At 35.7% G+C, this 15095-nt stretch overlaps 2 protein-coding genes across 2 annotated transcripts in view; both read right to left on the bottom strand.

Moving 5' to 3' along the window:
- Positions 1-1073: 1073 nt before the first annotated feature.
- Positions 1074-15095, bottom strand: part of LOC126718201 (receptor-like protein EIX1) — an 89027-nt gene continuing 75005 nt past the window's right edge. The window contains exon 2 of the mRNA XM_050420292.1: positions 1074-1232. The gene's annotated coding sequence lies outside the window, so the exon portion shown is untranslated. The remainder of the gene's footprint in view (positions 1233-15095) is intronic.
- LOC126719713 (uncharacterized) lies at positions 13981-14550 on the bottom strand. Its single transcript, XM_050422239.1, has one exon. It carries the CDS (start codon positions 14548-14550, stop codon positions 13981-13983), a length of 570 nt encoding a protein of 189 aa, XP_050278196.1.

Raw genomic sequence — 15095 nt, 5'->3', positions numbered from 1 at the left:
CACCTTCCTCGCCTTTAAAATGCTTTGCCAAGCATATGAGCCTCCACCCTTAACATCCTCATCCATGATTGATCCGTTAGGGAAATACTTTGCTTTGAAGACTTTGTAGAAAAGGAAGTCTGTGTTGTGTAACAGATGCCAGACTTGTTTTCCCAGTAATTCCTTCATGCATTAGTGAGGTAATACCTAACAGAAGTTACAATCCTGGGATGGGCAAATTTGCCAAGTCTACAGACTACACAGTGTTGCCTTCCAAATTTGGTGCATAGCCTGAGCTTTAGTGGGAGGAGGAAGTGGCTAAGCCTTGATGGTCTGTAGAACTGGAGGCTAACTAGCTAAGCTTAAAGACTTAGCACTCCTAACTATCATACAAGACACACATTTGATCTAAAAGCTCCCTTTCATATTACTTGGCTTTATTCAAGCAAAATTGCAAAGTTATATCATTATTATTATTTTTTTTTTATTTGTGGCTTGGAGGTAGTTTTAAAGTGAATTATGAACTAATATTCATGTAATATCTTGTGCAAGTGCTTGGGGAGCTACTTATTGTTGTTGCATTTGTAAAATGTAAAGAGTAAATTTGTTCATGTTAACTTGCGTTGAGGATATAGTAGTATGGTTAACACGTACCAAGTTTTAGATGTGCACTGCCTTCTATGTCTACATTATTCCATGCATTTCTCAATTTTGAATGCTAAAACAAACAAAAAGTTGACCCATTGCGATTTGTGCGCAATGGAGGTAACAAGCATCTTCAATACATGAGAAGTACAAACTGTGATACAAAGCTTCAAATTTATTTAAGTCCCTTTTAGGGAGATAACACCTTAGAGAGACTCCACTCGAGACTTAACATATTAAGATATCACTTAACCCAAAAGTAAAGCCTAAATATTAAGTACAATACAATGACTAAGTACAAAACACACACACACACATATAAACTAGTTTCAATAAATCCCAGTCTCAGTGTCTTTTCTGCTTGAATCTTCCTTTGCAGATGAGCCATATTCAATGTAATGACCACTAAAAGCCTTTCATTTATTAAGCAAAACAGAAGTATGTATGTCTCCAAGACTTCTTTATCAACAAGCTGCCACAAACAACCCAAAATCCCACAATGAAACCCAGCACAATTCTTAGGTGAAACCATAAATTTTCAAATTGATCTTCACCATTGTTATGTACATGTACATCTTCTTGATCTTTATGTTCTGTATTCCTGTCACCTGGCATTGAGAAACTTATTGGCAATGAAGGAGGCCCATAAAGTTGTGGGTTACCTTCATAAATAGATGGATCGAAGGTTTGAAACTGGTTGGATGATGGAATTTGTCTAGACAAGTTGTATATGACAAATTCAAATGGCTCAAAAAAGTCATAGATGACATGCTTGGAGGAATGTGACCTAAAAGATGGTTGCATGAGAGATCAAGAGTTTCTAATTGGTGCAAAGCTTCAATATTCTCTGGTATCTTTCCCGTCAACTGATTCCATGACAAATTCAAGGAATTCAGTAACGTCAAATTTGTTAGTTTTGCTAGGATCTCCCTTGAAAGACTATTTTTTGAAAAATCCATGAGATTAACATTTGCGATTTGATCATAGTATTCATATTGTCTTCCTTTAACAACCAAATCCATATGCTCTGCAACATCTCCAAAGTTCGTGTCATAGAAATGCTTGTAACCAACCAAACTACCAAGACATGATGGAATAGATCCTGAGAAATTATTTTGGGCAAGGTCCAAGACATGGATATTAGTGATACCACACAATTGTTTGGGAATTTTTCCAATGAGCATATTTCCTCTTAAGCTTAATTTTTTTACTGAGGAAAGACTTTCTCCAATCCATTTTGGTATGGTCCCTAACAATTTATTCTCACCAAGATCAAGTGTTAATAGTGATTTGCTTGAAACAAATCTCAGTCATAAACAGAGGTTCCCAGAAAAATTGTTGTTATTCAATTGCAACCACATAAGAGAAGGTAGTGAGCACATTGAGCTTGGAATGCCACCAAATAGATTATTCTTGGACAGATCTATGAAGACCAGACTTTGCATACTCTTCCAGTGGTTATGGATATTTCCAGATAAATAATTGTTTGATAGAACAAGATAGCCCAATTGTCTTAGTCCATTTATGGATGATGGGATGCTACCATTTAGAAAGTTGCCAGAGAGATCTAAAGCTATCAAGTGTGACATTTCTTGGTTGATTCTTATCGATATTGGTCCAAAAAGTAAATTGCTACTCAAAGAGAGTCTTGTCACATTAGGCCATAGTGGTAGTGGACCCTCTAAATAATTGAAATCTCGATGTACCGACTCTAGGGAAGAGAAGCTTAATGACTTAGGGAGGTTTCCCATTAATTAATTATGAGAAAGATCTAAACCCACAAGCTGTGAAGAATAGTTCCACAACCAATTCGGTATTGTATCTGAAATTGCAGTATTTACGAAATGGATCTGTGTGAGATCCTTTTGTGTTCTATGCCATGTAGGGAATGTAGGGTTCAATTGACAGTCAGAAATGTAGACAAAATGTAGACTAAAAGGAGGAATCCAGTCACGTGTCACGTTGAAAACTAAAAGGTTCCTAGATGATGACAAGGAAAACTCATACAATACTGTGAGATTTAGGAAATGAGTTTCAGTCATGATACCTTGCCAATAATTCCAAGAGAGATGCAACTCTCTTAACTCCGAAGTTGTCCAATTGATTTTGGGATGGTTCCTTTTGTCTTGTTGTCTTGGACGTCCAGTATCTCCAAACGTTTTAAATTCCCCAAAGAATGAGGGATATTCCCAATGAGTTGGTTATTGCCCAAATTTAACTCCTCTAGGCTGTTAGGATTAGTGCCCTTAAATCTTATTGTATGATGCTATGTATGATATTATGTATGACTTAATGTTATGATTAATAAAGTTGTTTTATTATTATCTAAAATAAGGGTAACATGAATATTTGGATATTATCATATAGTCCATGAGATGCATAGCATGTGATTTAGTCACAGAAAATATAAATCACAAGTTCTTTGTAAACTCAGAATTTTAATTCGTAGTCGGTGATGAAATTAGGCATTTCATCTGTTAAGATTATAACATATCAACTAAGATGATTTGTCTTATTCATGGAAGTGGAGACTTCTAGTTGATATGTTTTAAAAGTTAAGACATATTGAACTGAACCGCTGTGAGATTTATTATTCTCCTAACGACTGTCAAATGAATAATAAATCTCACGACTTCTATTAGGTTCTAAATGTTTAGAACAATTGGCAAATCGTGAACACAAACTTGTCTAGATATAGATCTTAGAGTCTATAGGTATTATTAGACAATGCTCAAGGTGATTCAAGTCAAGATTCAAGAACATACGAGCTGTAAGAAGAAGATTTCATAATCTGTTTGGTTTGATCGATCGAAAGACAGGCTTGATCAATCGAAAGTCGTATCTGTAGAATTTTAATTAAACCCAAACAGCAGTTCAAGCCTATTAAGGATTAGGGTTTTTAATCTACTTCTTCCAATATATAAAGGAAACCCTAAGCACGTTTTTATGTGGCTTTTCAGAGAGAAAAGAGTGTGCCTCTTTTATATTTAGGATTTTGTTCCTAAAAAGCTCTCTTATGTCTTCTACCGGTGCTATTCCTTGAAGAATCTCAAGATCTGGTATTGTAAAAATTGTTGCCTTCTCTTGTCATTAAAGGTGTTGATGATCTAAACCTTCAAGGGTGGTCTTGAAGTCACAAACAGGAGAGTTTGTGTTGCTAAACCTTTGAGTGGGATCTCAAAGTCATAAACGTGGGTGTTTGTGTTTTGCAAAGGCCAAAGAAAGAAGGAGTCCGTGGATTTGGAGCTTGCACGTGGTCGTGTCAATAAGTTCTACTGGTGAGTAGTAATAAGAAGTCGAGCATGGGGGCTTGTAAGTCTTATTGTATGAACTTCTATTCTTTCTAGTGGATTTGTTTTTTTACCTTGAGGATAGCTAGGTTAAATTCTCCCCAGGTTTTTACCGGTTTGGTTTCCTAGGTGATCATATTTTGTTTTATTTATCTTTCCGCTGCTTTGCATGATATGATCTTTGTGATTGTGATAACCTAGATTTGTTAAATTAGACTAAGTAACAACTTGGCTAATTACCTAGGTTAAATTAATTGTGTTTTAAGGGGTCTAAAAACCAACAAGTGGTATCAGAGCAGATTGCTCTTTTGTTTTAGATCTTTTGATCTAAGAGCTGATCCTTGACCCCTGTTGTCATGGATAATTTGAAGTGTTTTTCTGATCATGTTTCTGCTCATGCTTCTGTTGATTTTATTGATGCCTGTGAAACTCTTCGTATGGAATTATTGAAATCTATGAAAATTGCTAAGAAATTTAAGGAAGAGTTAAAATTGGCTAATCTTGAAAAAGAGGAATTGGTTGTTAGATTAGATGAATCTAATAAAAAGAATGAATTTTTGAGAAATCAAATTTCCTCTCAAGATGAGAAGATGAAAAGCTTGGAACAAGAGTTAGTTGAATCTAAAGCTAAAATTGAAAATTTGACTTGTACCAAGTTTGCTGTTGATAACAGAAGTGTTTCTGTTTCTCTTAAGCCTAAAACTGAGAAAGTTTATATCCTTCCTTTCAAGAGGAATAATAAAGAAAAGGCTTATTTTGCTAGGTTAGACAAAGGTAAAAGTTCTGATGTTGACGCTGAAGTTTCTAAACCTAAGTCTAAACCTCCTGTTAGAGAGCATAATAAATCTGTTTTTTTGCCTACCTGTCACCTTTGTGGTATTGTTGGTCATATTAGAACAAATTGTTCTTTGTTGAGGCAAGAACCAAAGCCTGTGACTAGAAACCCCACTAGGAATGCTGATGTTCCTAAATTTGTTCCTGTCTGTCATTTTTGTGGTGTCCGTGGTCACATTCGTCCTAATTGTCATAAACTGAAATTTAAGCATTCTGTGTTTCAATCTAGGATTTGTGATGATATTTCTCCTACCATAAGTCCATATAAATTGTTTCTTATTCTTTTGAAAAATTTGAGCTTGTTGGCTTGTGAAAGGAATTTGCAGAATTTCAGTCTTTCTCAGAAGATTGGTGTAATCCCTCAAATACACTCTGCTTCTCATGGATTTTCACCTTCAAAGCCGAAAACTCGTGCTATATGGGTGAGAAAAAATTCTCTAAGGTGAGTGTTGCTGACTTGTCCATGATTTAATTCTTTCAATTGTTTGTGGACATGTTTTGTTTTTGTTGTTTTGTTTTTTAATTTTTTTTATAAAAAAAAAAATCCAAAAACATTGAAAAATTTTCAAAATGACAAAAATATTTTATTTTGTGTCGAGTTTTATTTTTCTTGAGGATTACATGAGTTATGATATCTCTCTCTTGATTTAGAACATGCTTGACATTATGGAGAAACTTGAATAGTATGTGTTAAATAAGTGCTAAGCTATTTCTGATTTTGTGTGAGTATATACTAGTTTGTACATGTACTCATGGGTTAATTAAGAAATTGATATTTCTTGTTTGTGTACCCTCTACAGCTTAGTTAAGCATTATCATGCATAGCATTTGCATTGTTCATTTAGCATAATGTGTGCTTTTTGTTTTTGGTCATAAATTTTTTAAAACCAAAAAGATTTTTGTATTTTTCACATCTTGGATTTATAATCAATGATTGACCATATTATCTTTACATAACAAGTTTATGTACCTTGTTTAGCTTTGATGAGCTTACTTATTACACTTTATTAGTTGAAACTTTGTAGTGCATGTTGTGTGGGGAAATGTTTATGGTTTTAATCACTTTGTGTTGATCTTGTAGTCACATGTCTTTGACTGTTGGACTTGAACCTTTAGAGAAAGGCATAAATAACTATCTCACCACTATTCACTAGCCAATTATGAATACCTTAGTGCATATCGTAAGATTTCGTACTCGAGAAAGTGTAGCACATGCACAAAAAGAACATAAGGTGTAGCCTCGATTATAAATGCTAAAATTGGTGTGTACTATTAGGCTTGATGCCAAAATCACATAATTAAAATTGGTGTGTACATTATCCTGGCCTTTTAATAAATTTCTAAATGAATTAAAATTGGTGTGTATATTATGAGGCATAATTCAAGAAACTTACATGATTGCAAGCTTGTTTTCTAGGAGATGTGAGAGTTATATGATGTAACTCTTTAGGTGATAGTCTCTTTCAAATTCTATGTGATGAATTTTGTAGACATTGTGATTGATTTCTATTTACATATCACCTCACATGTATCTCAAGTTTTTGCTAGTTGCACACACTACACAAGTTACTCTTTGCTAAACTTGGTACATTATATTGTGTGTGATCTTGTTGTGGTCATCCAAGATTAAAGTTCCTTGATTTTGATGCAAAATGTGCTTAACGTTTGAGTTTTTGAGGACAAATTGGTTGAAAAACTTTTTTTTGGAAGATCTGGGTTGAATTCAAGTGTTTAAAAAAAAAAAAAAAAAACTTTTAATCTCATACTCATGCATTTCATTCATGAAATATTGTGCTTTGAGGAGTTTCTGAATTTGCTCTATTTTTTCAAAAATTTGTTTTTTCCATGCATCATTTATGTTTAGGATTCACATGCATTGCATTGTTTTCTGCATCCATCTTGCAGTTTTGCAGTCATATCTCTCATTGTTTTCACACATAACATGCATACACTTTGCTAAATTGGGTACTCAACTTGATTTAAAAATTGATTGATTAATTTTTGAGTTATGTACTTTCTAGTATATGCTATTTTTATGTGTGAATTGCAGAAATTTTTTTCTTAAGAGATATAATGGATAATCAATGTGCAAATATTTTCTCTACTCATGCAACTGTTTATGGGACACATAGTGCTATGTTTGCATTTTATTGAAAGAGAGAATATCTTTTCTTCATGTGTATCCTCAACTTAGTTTTTTTTTAAACTTGGTTTGTGTCTTTTTTTATCCCCACTCCCTTTATTTTTCCCCAAAACTATTTTTCCCAAAACTTGTTTTGTTTTTCCTATTTTAATAGGGGGAGAAATTTTTTTAACCTTTGTGGTTCTTAGGGGGAGTTGTTGTTCTTCATAGGGGGAGTTGTCTCTATTTTCTCTTACTCTGTTGCGTATGTTTTCTGTCTATCTTCTGATTGGATAGTTTTTGTCAATACGTGACAAAAAGGGGGAGACATAGATGACCTGTTTGTTTTATTTAGGGGGAGAATATAAAAACTTTTTGATATATCTAACTTAGGGGGAGAGTTAGAATTTACTTTTGTTTTTTATATTTTGTTTCATATTATTGTTTATATGTCTTTCTTTCTACACATGCGGTGATGTGTTTGTTGAGTGTTTCAGGAAAGATAAGTGCATTCTGATCAAGACCTTCTACCTCTTCTTGTAACTTCTAAGTTAGGAGTCTTAGATTGGGATTTGTGATGTACTTGGGCATTTTATTGTATTGGGTTGTTCTTATATTTGAGCATTTCATTTTGTATGAAAGTTTTGTCACGAATTGCCAAAGGAGGAGTTTGTTAGGTTCTAAATGTTTAGAACAATTGGCAAATCGTGAACACAAACTTGTCTAGATATAGATCTTAGAGTCTATAGGTATTATTAGACAGTGCTCAAGGTGATTCAAGTCAAGATTCAAGAACATACAAGCTGCAGGAAGAAGATTTCATAATCTGTCTGGTTCGATCGATCGAAAGATAGGCTCGATCGATCGAAAGTCGTATCTGCAGAATTTTAATTAAACCCAGCAATTCAAGCCCATTAAGGATTAGGGTTTCTAATCTACTTCTCCCAATATATAAAGGAAACCCTAAGCACGTTTTTATGTGGCTTTTCAGAGAGAAAAGAGTGTGCCTCTTTTGTATTTAGGGTTTTGTTCCTAAAAAGCTCTCTTATGTCTTCTATCGGTGCTATTCCTTGAAGAATCTCAAGATCCGATATTGTAGAAATTGCTGCCTTCTCTTGTCATCAAAGGTGTTGATGATCTAAACCTTCAAGGGTGATCTTGAAGTCACAAACATGAGAGTTTGTGTTGCTAACCTTTGAGTGGGATCTCAAAGTCACAAACGTGGGTGTTTGTGTTTTGCAAAGGCCAAAGAAAGAAGAGTCCGTGGATTTGGAGCTTGCACGTGGTCGTGTTAGTAAGTTCTACTGGTGGGTAGCAATAAGAAGTTAAGCGTGGGGGCTTGTAAGTCTTATTGTATGAACTTTGATTCTTTCTAGTGGATTTGTTTTTTTACCTTGAGGATAGCTAAGTTAAATCATTCCCAGATTTTTATCGATTTGGTTTCTTAAGTGATCTTATCTTGTGTTATTTATCTTTCCGCTGCTTTGCATGATATGATCTTTGTGATTGTGATAACCTAGATTTGTTAAATTCGACTAAGTAACAACTTGGCTAATTACCTAGGTTAAATCAATTGTGTTTTAACGGGTCTAAAAACCAACAACTTCTATTTACATAAACTCTTAATCTTGAGAGAATAATGTACCTAATCATGAAGTGTAGGTCACTACAAGAAAAACGAGCTGTTACAGCGGGCCTATTGTGGTGGGTAAAAACACAAGAGTTGTTTAGACCTCCAATTCAAATTACGGCTTGGTTGATCTTACACTAACTTAATACTAAGTGCGGAATAGTGTAAAAGCAAGCATACAAGCAAGGGAGCTACTCTAATCCATATTTAAAGCAACACAGCAGTAAAATGAAATGAACAAGAGTAGGAAAGAGAGATGCAAACACAGATAACACCGAGACTTGTTATAGAAGAGGAAACTGAAGAATTCAGCGAAAAACCTCTCCGTCGCCCTCCAAGCGGTAATCGATCCACTAAACAATCAGTTGGGATACATGGATAAGCAAGAGACCCTCCAAGCCTAATCTACCCTCTATACCTAAGCCCTCCAAGCTCCTACTCCAACAAGGCTTCTCGGAACTGTGTTTTGTCTAACTCTCCAAATCCCGCAACAAGCTCCATGTTGCATCTGCCATCCTTGACTTCTTCCAATGCTTCCCAGCAACACCAAAAACACTCACTACACTCTGAAAATGTGTAAATTGTGTTTGGATATAAATCTCCTCTCAAGGTATGATAATGGGAGAGGGAAGGAGAAGAGGTTACAATTAATTCTCACTAAGGATGAGTAGCTCTCTCTCAAAAAGATGGGTGTGTGTGTTGTAGAAAACCTATCTAGGGTTTTTCTCTGTGAATGACCTCACTTACATTTGTGGGTAATGAAGGTATATATAGTATGGGTGAAGGGTAAGGAATTCGCACATAAAAATCCTCCAGGTAAAATGTTTCGCGACTGTCTCGCAGGAAGGCCTTACCTGCGAGACACTTGCGAAAACGACTCTTCAGCTTCTAGTCATGTGCTCCTCACATGCTCTTTCGCGGCTTAGCTTCTCGCGAGCTTCTCTCGAAATCCACTAATTCTTCATTTAAGCTTAAGTCTTCACCAACTTAATACTAAACCCAATACAATAAAATCCCACAAAATACAAGGAACAAAATTAGAGCAATTACAACACTTTTTGTCATGGAATAAAACCAACATAAAACATAGTTGTAAATCACAACTTTACAATCTCCCCCTTTGGCTATTCCATGACAAAACACCCTATAACAGACTCCAGACTTAAACGTGAGTTTAGGAATAATGGCAAAACTCACTCACACCTAAATCTAGAAGCTGTGTAGCACTTGGAACATATATACCTGTAACCTGAAACACTTGCACAAAACACATTAGACCCTCAAGGTAAATCAAGTGATAAAAGGACAAGTATAATGTGACAAGTAAAATGCGATCAAGTAAACATGTTGTGAAACATATGAGCAACTTGATCAAACACATGACAGTCATATGGAAATGACCACAATGATCATATAGCAAAGCAAATGATCATCCGAACATGCAATCAATAAAGCACAATAGCATAAGGATAAATGCATGTCCAACACTCGACCAATGCAAAATACATAAAGTATATGCATCTAGGAACAAGATCCTACTAGGGCATAAGAGTAATATAAACCAAACCAAAATAAGGAAAATGTCTTCTACCCCTTAGTATATGCATCTCCCCTATAGCTTTCTCCCCCTACGAATGTGCATGAGATAGAATTACTCCCCCTAAGAGTGTGCACATGAGTCATATAGAAATGACAATACAAACCTGTATACTCTCTAGTATACTCTCCCCCTTTTTGTCACGAATAGACAAAACAATCAATAGGAATGAGGGAAAGAAAAGAAGATATGAGCAAGGGTATGATGCATGAGGGGTGCAAGATGAATGAGAAAATAAAGCTTAAACATAAGACAAAAACATTAAAAAAAAAAAAAAAAAAATTGCTACAAAGCATAAAGAATATGGCATGCTAAGGATGATGGAACATGATGTAAACCTAGGCATGACAAAGACACAAGAACATGTTAAGTGCTAAAAGGTCTAAAAAGACTTGACTAGCATGAGAGAAGTGCAAAACATGTCAAGTGTTAGAGTGTGTGCAGCAAAGGAGAAAATGTCATTTGGGCATTTTATCAAACATTTAGAGTGCACACACTACACATGTATGTTAAACAATGCAAGAATATATGAAAATCTTGCCTAAATACATTTAATTTTACCACAAGGGGCCAACATCCAAAGCAAATCATCATTTAAAACAAAGCCCAATAAAAAAGATTGACAAAAATTAAGTTTTCTAACTCCCATTTTAAAAAATCTCAACTATGAACACAAAACCCCAAAAAGTATAATCTAAGGATCAAAATAGATGAAAAGAGTTAAAGATTGTTGGTTTTTAGACCCCTTAAAACTACAATTAGATTAACCTAGATAATTAGCCAAGTGATTGCTTAGTCCAAGTTTCAGATCTAGGTTAACACAATCATATAATCATATCATGCAAAGCAGCGAAAAGATAAATAACAAAACGATATGATAACCCAGGAAAACCAATCGAACCTTTCTTTCGATTGATCGAACCAACCAGCTTGTAACTCATGTGTTTTTGTCCCAAACTTGATTTTTTTTTGTCTTGGGCTTCAATGTAGACCATTCTAAACTAATAAGACTTAGTTTTTGTCATGGTTTGCCAACATTACAAACTCAAAACCTAACAAAGATTACCTTAGATATGTTTATGAAATGTAAAACACTTGAAATTAGTTGGGTTTTGATGTTAAAGTATTAAAATAGGGGTTTGAGAGAAGATGGGAGAAGTTTAAAACAAACTTCCCATGAAATGCCCTTTAAAAAGCTGATCTGGGAATTTTCGTGGGAAGCTAACTCGCGAAAGTATTTGCAAAATTTTTTGCGAGTAAGCCTTACTCGCGAGCTACTCATGAAACAGTCGCGAAACTCTCTGTACAAAGTTGAAAAACATGAGATTTGGACCATTTAACTCCCAGTTGAGCTTGCATATGAAATGGGTCACGAAAACACCCAGAAAACATGTTTTTTTTTTCACACAAACACAACTTGAAAAATTTTTAAAAACATAGGTGATACAAATCACTTCCAAAAGCAAACAAAAAGAACAAAAAAAAATCTTTTTGGTTTGATCCACATATGGTTGAGCACACACACATCACATTTGAACATGTACAACCACACAAATGAAATTGACATTCATTGAACATTAAACTTGTGTGTTGTGTGTGTGGATCAAGTGTGAAATAGTACTAGAGTGAAGCTTAAATGATCAATTCAATCAAGTCATACACAACTGATACGAAATTAAGTAGTCTATCTCAATTATAGAAATGAACATATATGAACTCCCACAAGAGAATGATTAGAAAATTTAGAAGCTTTTCATTTGGCTTCTGCATAATTCATGACATTTGATCCTTTTTGGATAATACATCTCCTTTTGAGATTGGTGTTTGAAATTTTTGATATTTCAACAATTAGAGTTATCCTTTGGCTTTTGAGCACCTTTTCATTTTAATTTAAAAGTCGCTTTTCCTTTTTCCTAGTCAAATACTAGTATGTGCGACAGGCTTTTGCAGCTCAATATCTCTTTTCATTTGGAGATTTACATTTGGTGAGTTCTATAGCAAAAACATAAAAATAAAGTGGGAAGAGATATAGGCACAAGTTTATACAAGTATCAAGACAAACAAGACTATTGACCAATCATTCATGACAAGCTTGAAGATCTATTTACAACAATCACACATAGATTTCAAGATTTCTTCCACAAAGATATATGTACATACATAACAAGCTAAACTTGTAAATGCACTACGCCATTAGTACGAAAGTACTACCTCTAGCATCCCAGACTGCCTCAACTATTTCAGTGCATCCCCGGTCAGCCAGCCACATCTCTTCAAATCTAAAGAGTTTTGGTGCATTGTGAAAGTTAAGTATCATGGTATTGATCCATAGCGGGCAGTGATCAGATGAGTCTGCATGTAGATGTTGGACTTTTGTACCTGCAAAATCTCAACAGCCAATCGTTAGTTGCTAATGCTCAATCAAGTCGCTTCCATAAAGAGTGACCTGAAGAGAAGTGCTTCTGCCATGTAAACCGATAGCCTGAGAATCTAAGATCAATAAAACCACATTCATCCACCACATCCCGGAATAACTGCATTTGCGCTTGACTTCTATTACTACCTCTTAGTTTTTCTGAACTGCCAAAAATTTCATTAAAGTCTCCAGCACACAACCAAGGGAGATTAAACTTTCTCTGGAGTTGTCGGAGCTTATTCCATGATTCAAATCTTTTGTGGGAAACTAGTTCTCCGTAGAAACCTGTGAAGCGCCATTCATCTTCCCCACCCTTATTAATGATGGAGTCAATATGGTTCTTGGAAAAAGTATCTACATGTACATCAATAGAATTCCTCCAATATAGTGCCAAACTGCCCCCTCGATTATTTCTTTCCACAAAGAATAAATTATCAAATTCTATCTTGTGCTTAATCTCTTGTAGCTTAGCTTCATCCGCCCATGTTTCGACTAAGAACACGACGGAGGGATCTTTAGCTCGAATCATCACTTCAAGCTCCTTCATTGTCTGCAGGTTCCCAAGCCTACGACAGTTCCATACAATGATACTCATGGTGCTTGGCGGGGCTGTTAAGCTGCCTCCACCATTGAAATGTCCTGTTCGTCCATTCTTGAAACCTGATATTTTTTGCAAGGTAACTCAAGTTGGATTTCATCACCCTCCTCTCTTCCCCGTTTTACTGGTACTGGAGATTGTGTGTTTGAATCTGTCTTAGGGATATTACGTGCCAACTTCTTCCATCTCCTGAGTTCAATTGTGTCGGGTATAGTAGGTATAAGTTGACTACCCACGTGTGCCAAGTTCTGGTGTTCCCCGCTTTCCACCCTATTCATAACAACTCCTAAATTGTCTCCATTAGAGGCCGCATAAATTGAGGTGCCAACTGTCATATCTGGTGTGCTAAAATCATGGGAGTCAAACTTTTTAAGAGCCGTATCAATCTCTTCAATTTGGGATTCAAAATCTCTTGGATGGGGTGATGGGCATGTAATAGGAAAGTCATTAATTACCTGGGAATTTTGGGGGGAAATCTCACGTGGAATCTGCTGAGGAATGTCTCTATTTTCCGCAATATCCATATTTGACAAATCATAGAAGTCAGCGCTTAAATGTGACTCTATGTTGGCCTGAGTCTGGCTGACACCCTGTGTGCCTACCAAAGGTTCCTTTCTTGGCCTGACTGGTTGCTTCATGGTGGTACTTCCATCCAGACCTCCAAGGCCATCACCCATACCTGAAACAATCGTATTGGATGATTTTCCTGGATTGTACGGTGTCGCTCTAAGCCAAGCACCATACCCTTGTGTTTCCTTAGAACCAGAGCTTCTATCCATGAATCGTTTCTCACATTCTTTCTCATCATGGGACACTAAGCCACACCAATAACAGAAGTTAGGGAGTTTTTCATATTTGAAAGACACCCATCACTCTCTGTCTTCTCCTATATCAATTTTACGGCCTCGACATAGGGGTTTTGAGATATCCACCTCCACCTTCACACAGACAAAATCGTTTCCCACCAGCTCTTTCGGATTCTCCGTCTCTGATACTTCTCCAAGAGATTCGCCCAGTTCTATTGCTATTTCAGGATCCAATAATCTCATTGGTAAACCATGTATTTGCACCCAAAACTTGGCCTTTGTGAAGCGCAAGTGTTTGGCTGGAGTCTTGTAGTCATAGCGCTGGAATAGCACTAAATGTTTATCAAAGGACCATGGCTGTTGTGATAAAACTCTTTCAGCATCAGATTCTAACTCAAATATAAAAAGCAGAACATGGTCACCTGCTTCCCTGATCTTAAACTCATTACGGGCTCTCCACAGGGGTTTAAATGTTTGTCCAATAGCTTCCATGTTAATGGCCCGTTTTGTCAGGAACTTTGATGCTAATACGTACTCCTTACTCTTCAGATTTTTTGATTTTGTTAGGCTGAGTTTGGTCCCTTCTTCAGTGGTTAGGGACGACTTTTCCCATTCACTAAGGATATCTTCCATTCCGGATGTGGTTTTGAGATTTTAGAAAAGAAAAGAGAGAGAAGAAAAGTGTTTCCCAGATCCCAGGAAAGGAAAACCCAACAAGCCCTACTACCAACAGTGTTAGTAGAGGGAAGAAAATATCACTTCGAGGAAGATAACCAAGTTCTACGTACCACGGTCTCAAGAGAGAGCAGCGTGGTAGAGAAAAATCTTTAGATCTAACATGCTTTACTTTACATTGAAAATATGAGTTGGAGATTTATACTTTTTGATTTTATGCATTGGTCAAAGTTGGAAGAATGGCCAATTAAGAGTGTCTGGTAGTCTGTCCAGTCCCAACGCCTTCTGCCATTTTGTTTAATAAAAGCTCAATCCATAAAAATTAAAATTAAAAAAATGGTAAAATATCATTTTTGCCCCTAAATTTTTACAAAAGTCATTTTTTCATCTTTAAACTTTCAAAAGCTTATTTTTTGTCCTTAAACTTTGCAAAACGTACTATTTTTTATCCTTTTTATTTATATTTTTTTAGTTTATATCTTATGTGGCTTAACAGAGTGCTA

Source organism: Quercus robur, chromosome 3 (assembly GCF_932294415.1).
Source record: "Quercus robur chromosome 3, dhQueRobu3.1, whole genome shotgun sequence".
NCBI lineage: Eukaryota > Viridiplantae > Streptophyta > Magnoliopsida > Fagales > Fagaceae > Quercus > Quercus robur.
The sequence above is the reverse complement of the archived record's forward strand: the minus strand, read 5'-3'. Positions and strand labels throughout refer to the sequence as shown.

Excerpts from the sequence above, each read along its gene's own strand:
- LOC126719713 (XM_050422239.1), bottom strand. The coding sequence starts at position 14,550 with ATGGAAGATATCCTTAGTGAATGGGAAAAGTCGTCCCTAACCACTGAA.